At 38.5% G+C, this 20204-nt stretch overlaps 1 protein-coding gene across 1 annotated transcript; it reads right to left on the bottom strand.

Moving 5' to 3' along the window:
• Positions 1-1992: 1992 nt before the first annotated feature.
• LOC138929231 (uncharacterized) lies at positions 1993-19939 on the bottom strand. Its single transcript, XM_070288554.1, has 6 exons — positions 19605-19939; positions 18335-18492; positions 6043-6202; positions 5584-5645; positions 2643-2856; positions 1993-2191 (listed from the first exon to the last, which is right to left on the bottom strand). The coding sequence occupies exons 1-6, from the start codon at positions 19937-19939 to the stop codon at positions 1993-1995; spliced, it is 1128 nt and encodes a 375-aa protein (XP_070144655.1).
• Between the last annotated feature and the right edge of the window lie 265 nt (positions 19940-20204).

Genomic DNA, 20204 nt, shown 5'->3' with positions numbered 1-20204 from the left:
CACCAAAAACACACACAGAACACACACACAGCACACACACCAAACAGACACAGCTGTAGCTTTCAACAAGTTTATGGACCTTGGTCGGAGGAGCTAAGCCAAAACACAATCTTGGCTGCCCTGGCCAACTCCTACTCAGACTTCTCCTCCTGCCTTGACTTTTCTTCTCAGACTCTTGCTTTTTCTCAGACTCCTGCTCCTCCCCAGACTCCTGCTCCTTTTCTGACTTCTCCTTCTCCTCAGACTCCTTGTCATTCTCCTCCAACGCCTCCTTGTTATTGTGTCGCAATACTTACTGGGAACTCCTTCTGCCCCTCCTTCTCCTCCTCCTTCTCCTCCTCATCCTCCTGCTCCCCCCTCCTCCTCCTTTTCCCGCCTGACTTTTCGTCACCCATTCAAGTTTTTCTCGTTCGTTTCGCGTATCCCATTATTTTGACAAAATGCTATCAATAGTCTGATTCCTTCATTCATTGCCAAGTTTTAATGCTTCATTGGTTCTTATACACTGCAAAATTCAAGGGAAAAATTCAAGAGAAAAATAAAATTAAATTAAATGAAAATCATAACTCCGATATTACCTTTCAGCTATTAATAAGAGAAGAAACAGAGAGAGAGAGAGAGAGAGAGAGAGAAGAAACAGAGAGAGAGAGAGAGAGAAGAAACAAAGAGAGAGAGAGCCCTTTTACTTAGGTTTAGGTTAGTTAGCATTCAGTCTACAGAGAAACCCACTTAAAAAACCCCCTCAACTTCCATAAAATCTAATATTAAATTAAAAGGAAAATTTTTGAATTATTAACTATAAAATTACCATTCTAAGTTTTCGTGGAAACACCCTAAATACTTCCTTAAAAACTCTCTGAAGAACCTAAAAAGTCCCCTAAAAAACCCTTCAAAAACTCTTCAAAAAAACCTGAAAACCGTCATAAAATCTTAAATATAACTATATCAAAACTTATTTTATTTAAAACCACAAAAAATATCAGGAACAATTAAAATTATTAATTATAATATTACCATTATAAGTTTCCCTGAAAACCTCCTAAAAACCCTCATAAAATCTTATATAAACCCCCTGAAAACCCCCCTAATATTTTATATAATACTATATTAAAAAAATTACTTAAAATCCTTATAAATTTATCATTCTAAATTTCTAATTAAGATCGTACACACACCTCCTGAAAACCCTCTAAAAACCCCCTAAAACCCCTCTAAATCCCCCTTCAAAACCCCCTTTAAAAACCCCCCTAAAAAAGCCCCCCGTGAAAACCCATCAATTGCCACTTGCCTCGTCTCAAGCAAATAAAGCCATTATAAAGCAGCGACACAACGCACTCGGACAAAGTCTGGCCCACAGGACACTCCTGTCCCTGGAGTTATGCCCCGGTGTGTCCACAGATTGGCTGTCCAAGTGAGACAACACTTAATCGCTGGCGGCCTCTTCCGTGTCCTGTAAAAAAAAGAAGGGGAAAAAAAACACTGAAAACTGAAAACGTTTCGTGTTGCACGTTCGGACTTAAATGTCAGCACGTGACTTAATTCAGTGTCCTGCCGGCTACCCTTTTTGTCGAGATAGTAACTCGGACTAGAGTCCTTTTTGGCGAAGAGAGCATCGAGGGTAAAAAGAAATTCGAGCACGGATAACCTAGCTTTGGGTTGGATTGTTATACTGGTGGGTCTTACCTCCTAGTGGGTTTTGCCTCTTGGTAGGTCCTACCTCCAGGTAGATCCTGCCTCCTGGTAGGTCCTGCATAAATGCCATAATGCCAACCATTGCTAGCAGCTTATTCCTGTCATATATAGAAGCAGGGGTGTAAGGTTTCCCTGTTTACTGATCCCTAAATAGTACCAGGGACACACGATCGTTCTAAGAATAATTCTGGTCTCGTGTCCTGGTCTCTGTTTTTGCCAACTTGACCACAAATGTTAAACATAATTTGTTAAACACAATTCAAGCCAATGGCAACATGTTGTTTGGTCTTTGTGACTCTGTCATCTAGGTTGATCCTGCTGCTCCTCGTCCTGCTGCTGCTGCTCCTCCTGCTCCTGCTGCTGCTCCTGTCTCTCCACCATCTGCTGTTGATAGTATTTTGTGTTCGCTGCAAGCCGCACAATTTCGGTTTCATTTTTGTTGCGCCACCCTCTCTCCTTGTGACTTTCCTGCTCCTGCTGCTGGTGCTCCTCCTGGTCCCTGTTGTTGCTCCCATTTTTGCATGAGGACAAAAGTCGAACAAAGAGCCGAACGAAAATACGAAACTCCAATTCAGTACAAATGTTTCACAATCAATTTTAAATCGCACATTCCATGGGATGCGACGTCAGCCGCTTATCGGCGTGGCCCTGGACCCCAGGACATGCTCTCCAGCCTCCTGCTGCTGTTGCTGCTGCTGCTGTTGCTGCTGTTGCTCCTATTGCTGTTCCTCTTCCTGTTGCCATTGCCAATCCGTGCCAAAATCGATTGGCAACCATTCTAAAAGCATTTTATGCAGCAATCACAATTTCCTTTTAGCGCCGCAGCAACCCGCCGATGGCGTCAAATGGCGTCCACTGGCCGTGGTCAGGGTTCTGCAAATGTCCTGGTCCTAGGTACTAGGTCCTGTTCTTGTTCCTGTTCCTAGGTCCCAGGTCCCAGGTCCCAGGACCTGTTCTTGTTCCTCTTCCTGTTCCTAGCCATTTGCACAATATGGCAACGATCATTCGCACCATGTGACGCGGCCTGGTCTAGGTCCTGGGTCAGTCTGGGTCTGACCTCCTGCTGCTTTACCGTCTCCTGGCCCTGGGGAACCAAATTAGAGGAGCATTCGCTTCGGCGTTCGATGCAATTATACGGCGGGCAAACGGCGAACGGCGGGCAAGCTGTGCCCGGGAATCCACTTCATCCATGATTTAGCATTCTTTTTTGTACGCCTGAAATACATATACTTACGATATGTACCCACCTAACCATTTATATGTATATATCCTGGTATTAATATATATATATTTTTATATATATACAAACATGTACTGCCTTAGACTGTCCTTTTAACTTTGCGCTTGTTAGGCCAAAGGAGGCGGAGGAGGATGGCGATGGCTGTGGCTGTGGCAGACTCTGGCAGTAAGAAAAAAAATAAGGAAAAAAGTAAGAAAAAAAGAAAATAGAAGGGAAAAAAGAAGAAATAAAAGAAGGGAAAATAAATGCAGAGAAAATGTATACGAAATGCGTTTTCATTGCGTTTTCCGCTGGCCCTTTACCAGGCTCTCTGGCTTCCTCGTCGTCGTCTTCATCACAGCACTCGGGATGAATAGCCCCGCAAGTCATGGATGTTGCAATTTAAATGGATTTATTCATTTGGCATTGCACTGCGTATCGAAGGACGTAGGACGAAGGACGCAGGACGTAGGACGCAGGGCGCAGAACCGAACAGAATTAAGGGAGAAGCTGTTATTGTTCTCGCGCTGAACTTCATGACATGCTGGCGGTTTATAGCTGCTTCTTGGAGATGCTCAAGGCTCCTCCAAGCTCTTACTAGCTCCTCCTAGCTCCTCCAAGCTCCTCTTTACTCCTAGAAACTCCTCCTAGCTCCTAGAAACTACTGAAACTCCCTCTCCTTAGAGATCCTTACCTGAACCTGATCAAACCCCATGATCTCCTTAAAGTCTGCTGTTGTTCCTAAGGCTTTTAGCTTTTCTTTTCCAAAACGCAAAAAAGAGAAACAAATTATGCAAATAGCATCCTTCATTCAATTTGCATAGCCACCTTTATTTTTTTAACTTTTGGTTTTATCGATTGATTCATTATCTTCATCAACCCAGAACTTCCAAGTTATATTTATTCTATGACTGAGCTGAATGGCACTAATTAACAGAGTTCAGAGTTCACCTTTTGGCCATAACCCCTTCTCTTTTGGGGTTCCTTTTCCAGCTCCTTCCGCCAATTGAATAAACGGAAATCATACAAAAAAAAAAGCCAAGGAAGTTGGGTCCTTTGTAAAATCAACCCTTAACTTGTGGGTTAAGGTTAAAGATTACAAAGATTGATAATTATAATATAAGAATGTATTTTTTTATATTTCTTATAACTTTAAAACACTAAACAGTTTTTTTAAGTTATGAAAAATACATAAAAATATTATACGATTGTTTTTCTTTTTATATTTTTCATAATTTAAAAAAACTAGAAATCATAAAGGTTTTTAAGGTTTTTAAAATATATATACAAAAATATATGAAAAAATTAAATCTTAAAAAAAAATTTAACATTTAAAATAGGTAAATAAAAACCTTAAAGAAATATAAGCAAATCATAAAATAACCAGAAAATTCGAAGCCAGCACGACCCCCCCCCAAGCCTTAGGGGGGGTTTGTCTGGCATTTACGGAAAATATTTTCCGCGCATTTCTTAAATTTTCATTTGACGCCTCGCCTGAACACTTTTTGGCTAACAAGGCACACAATAAGACAAGCAACTTTTACTTTATATTTTAGGTAAAATGTAAAAATAATTAAGGGGTTTTTCCTATGAAATTAAAACCATTTAAGGGAGGCCTTAAGGAGGCAGCTTATGCTGAAATATAGGACCAAATACAACATTTTACCTAAATTTACATAAAATTAGTATTAATTAAGTATTTAAGCAGCCAAGTTAAGGCGTCTTTCTATTGGTGAAATAAGTAAATAAATAAATGGAAAAAAAATATATAAAGAAAGATAATAAATTGAAGCCTTGATTTAAAGTACAGTTGTCACACTCTCCACGAATTAATATCAAAATAAAAGCAAAAAACAGAGAGAGTAAAAACGAGAACTCCATCTGAGTGAGTTAATTTAGGAGTAAGTCACCGGCAACCAGGGATGTTAGAACCAGTTGGGAATTAGATGTGCACATGTGAGTTTTTTTGCCAAACAAAATTTTAGAAAAATTCACCAAGGTTTTTAATGAAAAAAAGTGCTTTTCAAACTTAAATTAAGAAAGGATATTAACGAAGAAAATAACTCTACATTTATAACAAACATTAACCACAAATTAACACTACAAAATAATATTTACACTGTCTTGTTTTGATTTTAAAAAAGCCTTGCCTTAAATTCATGAAAACTTATTTGTCTTATTTGTAGAAAAACTTTCTTACCTTTAGGGCAATTTTTCTTCAATTATTTAATATAATTTATTATTTATAATATAAATAATTTTTTTATGAGTGTATATATTTAGGCTAGAGTATATAGCGTAAAGCTCTCGCTCTCTCTATCTCTCTGTGGGCGATGTGTGTACAAGTATATACATACTTTTACACACGTAAATCGCCAAGTTGTTTGCTGTGCAACATTGAAATTCAAGCAAAGGGATTTGTTTTGATTTATTGCACAACAAAAAAAACAGCAACAAAATAAAAAACAAGGGCTGTTTTTCAAGACTTTCGCATCTTTTCTATATCCGTTAAGGTGGCACTGTGAATTAGGCTTATGCTTGTCACAGAAGAAATAATTGAAATTTAAATGTTGTGGACGAGACATCGATTCCTCAAACATGCTCCGGGAACCTACGCGACATTAAGTGATTGAGCTTGACTTAAGGAATGTATGCAGGTCTCCCTCACTCACTCTGGGTCTTGGTCTCCGTCTCCTTTTCCGTTTCCTTCACTTGCCTGCGGCTCATCAGTGTCCTGGCTGAGAGACAAGGATGTAAAGACACACTCGTAACAAGCCCAAGTGATGGGGAGAAGCAGGAGCTTGGAGCTTGGAGCCCGACAAACATGCCTAACAGGCACCATTAGGCAGTCAGTCAGTCAGTCAGTCAGTCAGTCAGTCAGGGTCGCTGCTGGGGGGTTGGGGGGTTGGCTCAGCTCACTGGCACTTTGGCATAATAGCGCTTATCTGCATAAATCAATATCTTGGCTTTTAACAATCTTAATAATGCGAGAGGGACCGCTGACATTCGGCGGTATACCCGCCGCCGCCTGTTGTCTCAGAGCAGCAACTGGATTTTCACACCCAAAATTGGTGGGTGGAATAGAGGGGGCTTCCCCCACTATTATTATTTGACTTCTACATTGTTCTCACCTGTCAGGAACTTTTGGGGGCGGTGACAGCAGTTCATTTACATTACACTGCTCGTGAGGCCTGCCCTGGGCTACTCCACCAGGATGGGATGCTTGCTCCTTGCTCCTCGGATGGGCTGGAGTCTGAGGGAGTGGCTCCGCTTCTGAGTCTGTGACCAAGTCTGGGAAGGGGAAGGAGAGTGTAAAGTTGTCGGTGAGCCAAACAATGGCCCCGGGCTTTCGCTCGCTTTTCATTTTCTCCTTCTCCCCAATAAGAAATCCGCTTTCGTTGTTAGACCAAAATTATATTCAAATGCTCGTACATTATGCGATTTAAGCGTATTGATTTCGGCTTACTGAAGTGTGACAATAACATTGGTCGCTCGCTGGTTGTCCTCTGATCACATGGCAGTCTTTCCTGGCCAAGCATTCGTTTCACAAAAGGTTACACTGAATAAAGGGGATACAAGGATACTAGGAATCCTGAATAAAGGTATTTTTTCATCACAAAGTATGCTTAATTTATTTTTATTTATTATTTTTTGAGCTATTATTTTAGTTTTTTAGCTTTCCCTGCTTTGGCCATGTGAGACTAGGTGGCAGCTCTTGATTTGCAACAAGTGGACAGTCCTACTGTGATATCCCGCTCTCTCCCGCTCTATCTCTCTTTCTTCCTCTCTTTTATTTTACTATAAATAAATTAAATAAATAACAAATAAAAATGAAATAAATAAAATCCAAATTAAAAAAGTAACCTCTTAATGAAAACCTTTTCAAAAAATTAATAAATTAATTCCTGTTCAATATTTAACTTTTTTTTTTTAACAATTGCTTCTCCAAATTACATATAAATTGTGTAAAAACAAGGATACTCGTCGCATCCTCACGCGTAGAACACACAAATCAAGTGACTCTCCATTCCGTCTGTCGAGGCGGCACAAATGTGACTTCTATCTCGAAATACAAGAGCCGCAAAAACTCCTCGACTGACAATAAATTCTATACAACTTGCCATAGTTTATTATGCAACTTCCAAGTTCAATAAAAAAAAAAAATAAAAAGAGAGGAGAAAACGGGGGGCAAAACTTGAAAATTCACATTTGTTTGTTTACAGCGCAACAGCCGAGCTAGATTGGCTCTCTTTCTCTCCACTCTCTCTCTCTCTTTCTCTCGCTGTTTCTGTCTCTGTGTGGGTCTTTTCACAAACAGGATACGCATAGTAACCAGACGTAAAGCCTTGACGCATTTTAACATTCGTCCTGGTGGTGGTCCTTTCTCCAGGAACAGCAAGGATGTGAAGCAGTAAAGACGCTTAATCATAAATGTAAAACAAATACCTAAAGGTTGCTTATAAATTGAAGGATGCTTGCCCTGAGTTTTTTATTGGCAATTTAAATGGACGAAGAGTTTATAATTTAAGTGACAAAACAGGACACTTTAAAGGAAAGATGACCAAATCAGAAGCCCTCTGTTCTGTCTCTTGGCCAAGTTTGGTGCCGTGGCAGAAACCGCCAAAAACATTAAGGGAGCCAAAGCCTAAGACTGCTTAGGAAGTGACAAAGTACGCAGGACTTTGCCACAACTGCATAGCGTCCCTTTTCGAAGGCGTTAAGGTGGACGAGAGGAAGTTGCTCCGGAGCTTTGCTGTGGTTTGTTCATTTCAATTTGAAGCCACACCAAATGCCAGCCTTTGACCGTTTCAGTTTTGTTATTCAGTTGATTAAAGGATATGCTATATTTCAGGACCTTAAAGAGGCAACTTTACTGGTAAATCTCTTGAAAAAATAACTCTTAAATTAACTACTTAATAATAACAGAAATGATTATTTTTGGAATTGTGAATAATGTAATAAGTGAGTTAATCTTCAAATTTGTCTGTGTGTCCTTTGTGAGCTGGACATTATATCTTATTTTAGTTTTAATATGAACTGAGGAAGTGAGGAACTGAGGAGTAAGAGAACCCAAACACTGTTGACATTCCATCACAGCATTAAAAGTAATTAACATTTTCCCCTCATTCAGCAAAAAGTCAAAGACTTGGCCCAAAAGGTGTCGCGACCTCATGAAATGCAATTAATTTGGTCCTGGCCAGGGTTCTTTTGCCTCACCAACCTGGAAAGTTAAAGAGAAACACACAGAATTGCAGAATTTAAGCTTGATTTCGATTCTAGTTAAAACGGCTTACCAGGTGCTGCCACAATTTTTTTCGGGTCCGATTATCTTCTAGCCAGCCTATATATGGCTCTGGCTCTACCCTCTCCTGGCCCGGAATCCCGGATATTCAGTGCAATCCAAGTCCGGGATTTGCTCCACCTCCAACTGGCGCTGCCACTTGAGCCTGATACCACAAACGCGAGCGTGCTTCGTGCGTCACTTTTAAGCAAAAACTAATTAAAAGTTGTGAGACATTTTTTGCCTGGTTTTGTTGCGTTTTGTTTTCGATAGCGGCACCTGGCTGATGCTGCTGCTGGCAAGGAGTGGAGCTCCATAGATGTCGGCATAAATAAAACGACAAAAAAAAAAAAGGAAGAAGAGGGGAAAAGGACCCCAACCCAGGACTCTGTTCACCGTTCTGCGTTCTGTTTATTATTTACTGTTTTACTCCGACACCGAACACAAACTGGAACCGACTGTGCCGTAACGTTAAAAAAAGGTGAAGACTCGACTAGGGAATACCCATCAATTTTATACTTGTAGGAAATTTATTCTACAAATAAATCTACTTGAACTATTATTAATTAGAAAAGTTTTCTCAAAATTAAACAGAATTTTAATGTATTAACGATGAGACTCGACCTGAGAATACCCAGTAATTTTATATTTACAGTAAAATTTATTCCACAAATAATCTTCTTTAATTTCTATTTATTAGAAAAGTTTTCTCTAAATTAACCAGAATTTGTGTATACTTTATTTAAATGTTACAAGTAAAAGCCTTGATAGTCTCTCATAGCTACCCATTATATACCAAAAAGAGGTTTCAATTTTATCATCAAAGCCGCCGCTCTACGTCGGCTTAATGTACGAAAAAAAAAAGTTGGCCATTGTTGTTGCCATTTCAGTAACTTGGACTTGCACTTGAAATTAAAGTTGGAAAAAAGCATAGAAGCATACATATAGAAAGCAATTGCACTGGCTTCTATAGAACATTGTTGATAAAGAACATTGAATGCTCTTACGAAAGTATTAATTTAGAAATATATAATAAATATAATTTATAAATATTTTAGCAATATTTGATTAGGTTGCAACCTTAAGCTCTTAGCTTAGAGGCGTTTGTAGCAAGTGGACAGTCCAGCTGTCAAAGGATTCTCTTGTTCAAACTTGATTGGCTTGCTTTCTGTCATTCTAGCAACTTTCAATTAACTATATTCTATTTTAAATAAATTTTATTTATTTTTTAATAGTTTTATTAGCTTGCAACTATACCCTTACTATTTTCCCTACTTTTCCTTAACTTTCCCCATCAAGAAAAAGAGTAGTCCCGTGACGCAGGTGGCAAATGAAATTGAAAATTATTCTTTTTTATCATTTGCTTTGTCTTATTCCCAAGAAAAAGTATAAACATTCGAGAGTTTACATCTCTGAAAGCTATTTAAACGCAAACTGTAGCTATGTTTGGTCAATCAATCCAAAAAGTTGCTCAAATGGCATTCAAAATAGGAGAACTCTAGTCTCGATTAAAGTATAAAACCTTTTTGCCTTTATATAAAAAAATAAAAAAAAAATATATATATAATATATACGATATACAACACATACTACAAAATGCGGGCAGTCCTGGTCCCCCAGCTCCCCCTCCTTCTCACTTGAAAGGAGCTAAAGCCTCGGCATGCAGCGAGCGGCATTATTGGAGACCCTAAAAGGATTTACGTATAGCTTTGGGGGAGATTTGCGTAATGAGTTTCCTGTGCAAATAAACACGCTAAACAGATAAAAGCATGTCAAATGTAGATACTACCCCAAAAACACATTGGGAACGAAGGAAATGGCCTAATCTATGTTTGGGGAGAGCATTTTTAACTTTTGCTTTCAATCTGTGGCGTATCGAAAACTGAAAACTGAAAACAGTAAACATTCGCATGTACACACGTACCTAAAGGTAAATAAATAAAAACAACTAAAAGGATATTGGGTTTTAGCTGGGAGTTGGTCGACGAGCAGTATACCCTATACGGGGTTTTAGGTATTATTTAGAAGGGGTTTTAATAAGGGGAGTTACGTTTTGAGAACAAGATTCAGCTCATTTTTATTTAAGGTAAATAAATATGTATTTTTTATATATTATTATTTATAAATTTCAACATTTATTTCAATTTTCATTTTTGCTTTTACTTTCTAAAACATTTCAATATTTTCTTTCACACAATAATTGTTATTAAAAATCTGAAATTTTTCTAGACAAAATTCTAAAAAAAAATCAAATATCTTTCCAGTACACTTCCCTTTATATTTTCCTGCTTTATATACTGGCACACACTTATTCATGGTCAAATAAATATAAATATGATTCACTCTTTACTACGGCAGTAAATTCAATTTATATTCATATTCATGCGCATTCTTCCTGCATTATTTGTAGATTTTCATAACTCATAACCAGCCAGCAAGTACACCTCACACACCAAACACACACACACACACACACACACACCACACACAACCTTTACCTTCGCCTAGACAGTTATGATTTTGAACTTGTGATGCCTTTTCAGTTTCAATTTGTCACGAGCTGTGTGTATGTTAAAGGTGTGCAATCACCGCCAGCCAGCATCCTTCTAAATATATATATATATATCCTAGGGTTTCCCTACTTCACGGATACAGGTACCACTATTGAGCAGACAATTTCGGTGTTGAATATAAAGCAGGAAGCAATATTAAGTGGAATAAGTCTTGGGGTCTAGTCGAATTCGAGGATGCCCTGGGCGATAACAATATAACAAAAATATTAAAAAATATATACAAAATATATAAAAAATATATACAAAATAAATAAAAAATATATAAAAAACATATAATTAACATATAAAAATTATAAAAAAATATATAAAAATAAAAATATATAAAAATAAAAATATGTAAATAACAAATATTTATATACCTTTATAAAATTCAAAAGCCTCTAAAAATGTAACCAAAATATATAAAATATATATAATATAATAATATATAAAATATACAAAATATAATTAATAAAATATAAATAAAATAATATATATAAAATGTAAATATAATATTTATAAAATTTGAGCGTTTTGAATTTTATAAATATTATATTTATATTTTATATACCTTATATATTCTTCAACTCTTTGATATTCTTTCAAAATAAACTAAAGAAATATATAGAAAAAAATTTATAGATATATACTCCATCTACATTTTCCAAAATACACACATGTGTCAGCAGGCCAAAAATACACAAATAAATAAATACAAAATGTAATTGCCAAATTGTAAATTTATTCCGTTCCACTGATTGATGACGAGGCTTCCTACAAAACTGTATCCCTGCGGACACTCTCCGACTCCGAATTCCGATTTCAAATAACATTTTCGCATGACCAGACGGCGAGACATTGCCACGACGGAAGTCACTTAATTTCTGTTCATTTTCCGCGCTCACAATTCATATCCGCTTTTGAGTTTTGGGTTTTTCAGGGTTATCCTGGGCGACGCAGCTCGAAAGGGAAATGAGTTGAGGCAGGACTCTCTCCAGATCTGCAGGTTTTTCAGGGGGAAGTGCGAGTGTAATTGGCGCTTGTCTTGGCTGCACCCAGGACTTTAATCGCAGACCGTGTCCCGCCAGGAGCTGGCCAGGCACTGGCACTGGCACTTAACCTAAGCTGTTGCCAGGGACACATGAATATATGGGAGGCATCGGCGGCGCTTGGGGAGATGCGGCATCCTTTGGGCTTCCACACACTGCAGAGCATCCGTGTGGAGTTGTTATTGTTACTAAACAGTACTGAGAGCTCGAATGTTGCCCACCTAATGAAAATACAAATTACTTCCACACATTGGCACGTTTTCATTCACAATGCTAACACTATTAAGCGGAACGGAGCAGGGCGGCTCCCTCGTTTTCCCCCAAAGTGGGGGGTTAGGGTGACCCTTGATTTTTAAAGAGTTGGGATTTTTATTTTATATTTTTATTTATTTATTTATATTTCTTTATATAATTATTTTTTATTTATTTATTAATTCATTTATTTTTTTTATTAATTTATATATTTTTATATTTATTTATATTTTGTATATTTATTTTGTTATTTATATTTTTTTATATATATTTATTTAATTATATTATTTTTTCAGTTATCCCCACTTTACAACTAAGGTCCACCCTAATATGCCATGCAGCCCTGCACGTCCAGGCATCCATGTGTGACAGTCAGTCGATTGGCATATGCAATGAGCACTCTGCAACTCTTCAGCTCTGCAGCTCATTGCATATGGGAATACAATTATAGTAATTTCCCTATTTTTCCATGCCAAGGAAGAAGTAAGTAGTTTTGTACAGAAAGCTTTGCCATCAAAGTGTCTGATTACATTCCATGTTGGATATTTATTCATCATAACATCGATGGTTTAATAAACAAAAAAGGAAAATTTAGAATGAGCTCTGTGATTTGAAAACCAAGAATCACAGAGAGAGAGTTTGAGCTTTTGCAAAATAACAGATTTCACAGCTGAGCTGCCCACTTGCTTCAATCAAGGATCCTTCAAAGCTGCTACACTTTTATTAAAAATATATATTTTTCTTAACTTTTCCCATTTATTCCTTTATGCAAGTTCCCTTCTTAACAATTGTCTAACCTCTTTGCATTACTGCCACTGAGTGGATACCTTTATCTTCATCATAATCAGCATCTGGAAGTGTCATAAAGGTGTCATAATAACATTTTTATAACGCTTTTTGGTAACCAAACCAAAACGTACCACATGACAAAACGTGCAATGAAACTCCCATCCAGGACACACACACACTCGTTGTTCATACTATTATTATGGCTGCGAAAATGCGTAAAATTATAAAACGTTCCTCCCCTGATCACCCCACCACGCCCTGTGTGTAGTCTGGCAACGGTTGCGACACTCGTGCTGCGTCGTGCTGTGCAACCATGTCTGACGCGACGCGACGCGCTCCCTGCAATTAAGGTGTTTTCATTTAATTTCGCATTAAGCGTATCTGCTTGACATATTCGAAAGAGCGAGCTCTGCTCGAGAAAATAAGCTGGATGGGAGTCATAAGACTGTATATACATATGTACATATGTATATGTATGTGTTTATATGCAGCTTAGCCCCGTGCTAGGGCAAACGGGTTTTCGGGCATTCACAATTAAGTTGAAGGCTTGGGGGTCTTCAGAAATAATACAAATTCCTGATGCCTAGAAGATCAAGAAAATATACATATGTATATCCATTATAAATAAATATATGCCAAATCAGAAGTATATGAACTTCTTCAACGATGTTAAACTAGGTGGCAACCTAGTCCAGTCCAGCTGTCAAGCGTTCAAAACAAGTTGTCAAGCAGACTGGAGAGAAAATAGTTGACTTTGAGATCTGTTTTTTAAGTAAAAAGTTAGCAAAGTTATTTACAAATGTAAAATATATTAAATATTTATAAATATTAAATATATTTTGTAAACGTAGTCTTTAAACTTGCTTAAACCTAGCTTACTTAGATATCCTACCTCAAAAACTTTGTCCATTTAAAGGCATGTGTTCCTGGTAAAAATCGGGGCTAAGCTGCCGGATATGTATATATGTACATATATGTATGTGTTTATATGCAGCTTAGCCCCGTGCTAGGGCAAACGAGACGCGGACTCACGTTAAAATGAAATGTGGCAGGCAATTAAGAGGGCGGAATTGTTAAATTATTGCAACTTTATACCCATGCCGCGGACACCATCCGAGCAATCTGCAAGCCCCTTACCGGGCAGAGGCGGTGGGCAGGCGCCCATCCAAACAGCACGTCTGCGCCGCTCAAGTTAATGAGATGTTAAAATGGAATCTTCTCAGCGCTTTTCGTTGTGGACTTTTTAGCTTGGCTCGCTTCTAGTTGTTTGCCAACAGCGCCAAAGCCAAGCCAACTCCTTCGCATGTTTGCCTTTACTTTTTGCTGAGTTGTAACGTCAACTGCTGCTGCTGCTCCCCACCTGGATGTCCTTTGCCGTTGCCGTTGCTGTGGCTCCAGCTTCCTGCTCCTGCTGCAGGTATTGTTGCCCCTGTCTGCATCTGCGTAGAGTCGTCTAATGACGAAGCATTATTAATATGCGTGAAAGATAAGGCCATGCTGGTGAAACCAGAGCGGAGCCCCCATCAAATTTATTGTACAAAAACACTTTCCAAATTATAAGGAGCCGCAGTATAATCTCCACGCAGAATGAGCGACTTCCAAGTCCTTTAGCCCCATTTTATTGGCACCCAGCAATGTGCCAACACAGCCAAGATGCAATTATTCAGATTATTGGCCTGAGGATACAATAATACCTATTACTGTAAGGAAATAATTGGCAAAAGTTCTTATATTTATTTTTTATCAAAATTACTCAAAATGTAGCTATTTTCTATGAGTTGAAAAATTTATGAAATTTTTTATGTTTAAACTAAATAATTTATTAATCTAATAAAAAGTTCTAGGGTATTACCATTTCAGTCATAAGCTTGCAATTCAGTCATTTCCGACCCTATAAATCATATATATTCTTGATGTTAGATCGTTAAAATTGTAAAAAAAAAATTTGGCAAAAAATTAAATTTAAAAAACTGTTAAATTTGATATGCAGATTTATTAACCGAATAAAAACTAACACTGAAAAGGTTTCCGAATCGAAATTAACCATTTTTTAGCTGAGTTATGATAAATTTCCCAATCTATGGGGCTGTCCACTTGCTCCAAAATTCAATTCCACGAGGTTGCCTGCCATCTAGTTTTTACAAAGGACAGGGTATTCTGATATTTTTGCCTTACAATTCCCAATTCAATTTCCCGGCAAACTTATACCTCCAAATTCTATGCTCTTTGATAGGTTTTCGATATGGATAACATTATGTGTATTAAACCATTTATTTATTGTCTTACACATTACTTAAACCCTTCCAAATACACTTGAATTAAAAACAGTAGATGAGCTATTCAGCAGGATATCCTGTTAATCCTTACATGTTTAATTTATGCAAAACAGGTTCTCGACGCGATAAACTGGAACTAATTTAGCATAGTCTCCCGGCAGGGATAACTCCAATCCGTTAACCACCGTCAAAGGGCCCCTTCCAACCACCTTTGTTTTAGCAGCAGGCCGAACCACCACACACACGCCCCGAAAACGAAAACGTATTCAAGTGTATGAATGAGCACTTAACGCGTGAAGTGGCAAAGGGGGCAGCTCCCTCCCCTTTCTGGCCTCATATATGGTTTGTAAATAAATTAACAAATAGCTTGGACCTCGCATAAAAACCGGGAAAAACCAGCGCGATCACAGGCTAGCTTTTCCAACAATTATTCACTCGTCTCGAACCCCAACCGGTTAAGGATTCGAACGAGACGTGGAGAGTCCTTCCTGCGTTCGTTCGTTATTGCTTCTCGTTGTATACATACATAGTTCTTTTTCATTTTTTTTTTTTAACGCAATCATGCGTCTGTACGACAACTTTAATCCTTTGGAAAATTGTTGCATCACTGTAACCATCGCACCTCGTCCTGTCGTCCTCCGTTTTGGGGCCAGCCTGCCTGCTGTAGCTGTCCTGCTTGTGTCAACAATATCAAAGGCACTTCGTGCACTCCCTCCCAGCTTTGACACAGACTGATTGCCTTGTGCGACGCGCCTCTTCTCCTGCCGCCTGATGCCGGTTGCCTGTTGCCCCACCTGCCCGGCGGTCACCTTCGGTTATCATCTGCCGGGCACACCTGTATAAATATGCGAAAAATCTCCGGCACGACAATGCCAATGGCCACCCATGGCCAATTGTTCTATTGTCATCATAGCAAAGGCAACTTGTTGGTGTTAACACCTTTGTCGCAACACGCAAAAGGCGTCCAAGCACTGCCGCCGAGTGTCGAGTGTCGAGTGCCGAGTGCCCGAGACTCTCGTCCTTCCATATGCTTTACGTATATGTACGTATTAATGCAAATACACACACTTACGACATGAGGCAGGGACACGCACACAACATACACTAAATTAACAGTCTCCGTTAAAGGCCGCGTACACCTTGCCTTAATTATATTTGAACGCGGGCACTTACAAGGAAATTAACCCGAGGAAAGGCTTGCCTTTTGGCAGGCAGACAAGAGGGTACTTCATGTTAAGGTTGATTTTTCGGGGACTTATATTTTTAATATATAACTTATATTTTTTTTAATAATATATAACTTATTGTTATATTTTAGTAAGATAAAAAGAATGTTTTGTTCATACAAGAAAAAGTTAAAGGACATTCAAGGATCACTTGAGAGGCGGACTGTCCATCCGTTTCGATTGCCAGCTGGGCTGCCCATCTAATTCGATCTTCTCTTGCTAAAGGCTGCCACCTAGTTGAACATTGTTACAAAAATAGGATAACTACCTTTTTTATATTACTTGTTTAATACAACATTTATCAAAAAAATATTTAATAATAATTTATTTAAAAATAATTATTAACTTGGCAAAGAACCCGAAACCCTTGGGTCATTTTACGTTTATAAACTCAGAGTTGCATAGCCCATTTTCTTTTGAAACGCTAAAACAGCACATAATCACGCTGAGCGCTTTGTTACCAAACTTATATATATATCTATAAATATATATACATGTATATATCTGTGCAAAATTCCAATTAACCTGACGAAAATAATTTTCTTGATATAATGCCCGGGACCTTCTTGGAGCCCCTGAGTAAGGTATAAATTAAGTGAGCCCGGCCAAAGGAGCCAGAGCACAGAGATAAGGCAAATTAAAAACCACGTCCAATGTGCCAACAATATGTCTGGATGGGGATGGAAATGGAGATGGGTATGGCCAGCCCCGCAGCAGTCGCCGCAACCTGCAGTGCGGCCTGGGAGCGCAGCAGCATCAGCAGCAGCAGCCATTTGTTAGTCTGCAGCGACCACAAAATGTTTCTTTAACTTACACCAAAGTCAAATCATAATTAATTCTGCGGTCCACCAGCAAAAATCGTCCTTGCCATATAAGAATATAATCAATTAATTAGAAGCCACCAGCATTTAATTGGAATTTCTACTTGTCACCCATTTAAGTGGTGGCTAAGCGAGCACATACCTTTAGCTGCCCTCATAAAATTACATTTAATTAATACAAATTTAGATATTTTTACTTTAAAGCGGAGCCAAAGGAGACTCGTCCTAGATTTGAGATTAATTCCACCTTTAATCAGGTAAATAACTGTTTTAAAGCTGGGGTGTTTATTTTGGAAAGTATAAAATTATTCTTATTTTTAAGGACATTTTTTAGTTTTCCTTTATTAAAGAAAATATTGAGTTACTTTTGGGATAATTAACTATGTAATATCACCTATATAGCACATATATAGCACATACACTGAATATACCCAAGACCGGCAGCCGTCACTTCATTCTGGAGATGTTAGAACCTGTTGGTTATTATAAGTTCGCACATGTGAGATTTTTATATTTAAAAATTTAGGGCGAATTCGCCAAGAATATTATGAAAAATTTACCAGCAAAATAAGGGCAATTCGCCCTTAAATTAATAAAGAAACCTAATGTAGCAAATTGCCCTAAGTTTGAGAAACTATAATAAAAATGTACACTAAAAAATATATCAATATATATCTTGTCTTGATTTTAAGGTGCCTCACCTTAAAGTAATGGGAAATGTTTTCAAATTGTGCAAAAAAGTTCTTAGATTTAGTGCGATTTTACTTAAATACCGAGAAATATTTTTACAAGTGTAAACTTTAAGGTGAATAAATACTTGAGTAAATTACCTAACCTTAATTTGAATAAATCAAAGCTTCTCGAAGCCAATAAATCGATTAAAAATCGATTACTAGAGCTATCAGATTATCTTTTATAAAACTTTAGATAAATACTTAAAATGGTTATAAAGTGACCCTCAGCCAAGGTTATCTATTTGCCTTTCGCCTGTTTTGCTATGGAAATAAATTCAGTATTACACCACGATTTGGCGATTTTCCTATTTTCCGATTTTCCGGCTGCTGCAGCAAATCAAGCCCCGTTTTTCCAGGGAATGAATGTATGCAAAGCTGTTTCTGTTTTATAGTTATAGCCTTATAGCCGTGGCTTAATGTGCTTCTGTTTCGATTTCACTGACCGCGTCGCGTCGTGCCACCACCCTGGTCTGGATTTTTGTTACCAACAGCCGTGCCGAGGCCGTGGCCGAGGTCGGGAGTCACCTCACTGCCACTGCCACTGCCACTGCCACAGCCACAGCCACAGCCACTGCCACTATCTCCGCCCGGTTGGAGGCACCTATACCCAGGGACACGGCTTTTATTGTCATGTGTGCACCGATGGCTGGCTGGGTCCATTGATTCCACTCGCCTGACCGTGTGTATGTACTAATAAAAAGGTAAAAATGCCTCAATTGCGCTTCTCTTTTTTTTTTTTTGTTTTTTTGTTTTTTTTTTTTTTTTGTAGGCGAGTCAGCCAACCGACCGACCGATTGTGATGTCGTTGGGGATAAGTGGGCTTGGCTTGGCTTGGCCACCGATTTTTGGTCTCATACTCTCTACAAAGTGGGATATATGGACAGTTAAGGCTAGAGGTTTGCTGGCAACGGAGTGTATCGAATTTATCGGGGAATATATTATTATATTTGGAAAATATTTAACAGATGCCCGAGTATTTTTAGCATATAGCAATACCAGCAATATAGTTTTTTCCACAATACACCAACAAATGGTATTCCAATTTGGTTCAACTCAACAAACACTCCAAATTGCACTTGTTTTTATATTAAAAAATAATAATGAATGTAATAAACTATTAACTGTTTTATTTCCACAAGAAATGTGAATCTTTCCACAATACACCAACACCAATGGTATTTCAATCCCAATTCCAATCAACAAGCACTCCAAATTGCATTGGTTTTTATATTTAAGAATATTTAAAAATATTCATAAATATATTATAAATAATATTCTATTTTATTTATACAAAGCTATTCTCATAATCTCAAATTTCTGACAATTGTCACCTTTTTTATTATTTTATAATTATACAAAATCTCCCACCTCATAACTGTCTGATATTTTGACGGTTTTTGAATTTAATTAAATACTCTTTCCTTTCTCATTTTTTGACAAGCTTTTGAATCCACTTAAATACTCTTTCCTTTCTCGGAATCAACCAAGATCCCATTCACAACCGATTGAGTTGCAAAAGCAGAGCAACAGCTAGAAAAGATTTATGTCGTCTACGCGGCGCTCGGTTACCGTTATTCCATCCATTAGACGGCTTGTCTGCTGCACTCGCAAAAATACGCAAAAAGAAATGTACAAAAAAGTAAGAAAAAAAAAATACAACAACAACAAAAAAGAAAGAAAATGATGAATTTCCATACTCTTCTCTATGTCTACGTGCACGAGCTCCGGCTCCGGCTCTGGCTGTGGCTCTGTCCAGCCAGTGGCTCTGACAGGCAGAGCAGCAACAGTTCAAAGGTGCGCACTGCCGAGCATCGGCGTCGGGGCGTCGTGTCGGTGGCCGTCGTCGTCATGCCCCAAGTGGCTCGGGCAGGAGGGGTGCCCAGCCAGTTGGCAGAGCACGAGGCGCGGCTCGTGTCACTCGGCGACCCGCCTGATGATGCTGCTGCTGCTGCTGCTGCTGCTGCGGCGTTGCAGTGCCATTGTGATGCGGATGCGTTACGTTGCCTTGCCTTGCCTCGCCTCGTGTCGTGTTGCTCGGTAAAACCCATCCTCTGGATTCCGTAGCCACTCGGGTCCACTCACTCACACACACACCTCTGACACATGTACACGTGTCTGTATACGCGTGTACATATACCATCTGTGTGTGTGTATGGGTGTACACAACAAGCCCTTGTGGCACATTGGGGGTTGAAAAGGCATCGCAGCTCTGGTTTTTGGCCCAGCAAAAAGTTTTCATTATTAACGGAGAAACAGTTGTTGGTTCATTCGATTCCGGGACGTTCGAGGCGGAAGTTTGTGCCAAAAACACAC

This window comes from Drosophila kikkawai, chromosome X (genome assembly GCF_030179895.1).
Source record: "Drosophila kikkawai strain 14028-0561.14 chromosome X, DkikHiC1v2, whole genome shotgun sequence".
In the NCBI taxonomy this organism is placed as follows: domain Eukaryota; kingdom Metazoa; phylum Arthropoda; class Insecta; order Diptera; family Drosophilidae; genus Drosophila; species Drosophila kikkawai.
This window is presented reverse-complemented; position numbering and strand designations above follow the sequence as displayed.

Coding starts and splice junctions, on each gene's coding strand:
- LOC138929231 (XM_070288554.1), bottom strand. CDS start 19,939: ATGGGTTTTACCGAGCAACACGACACGAGGCGAGGCAAGGCAAGGCAA. Junction 2,857..5,583: donor GACGGAGACCAAGACCCAGA/GTGAGTGAGGGA, acceptor TCCCGGGCACAG/CTTGCCCGCCGTTCGCCGTT. Junction 2,192..2,642: donor AGGAAGAGGAACAAGAACAG/GTCCTGGGACCT, acceptor GAGCAACAACAG/GGACCAGGAGGAGCACCAGC.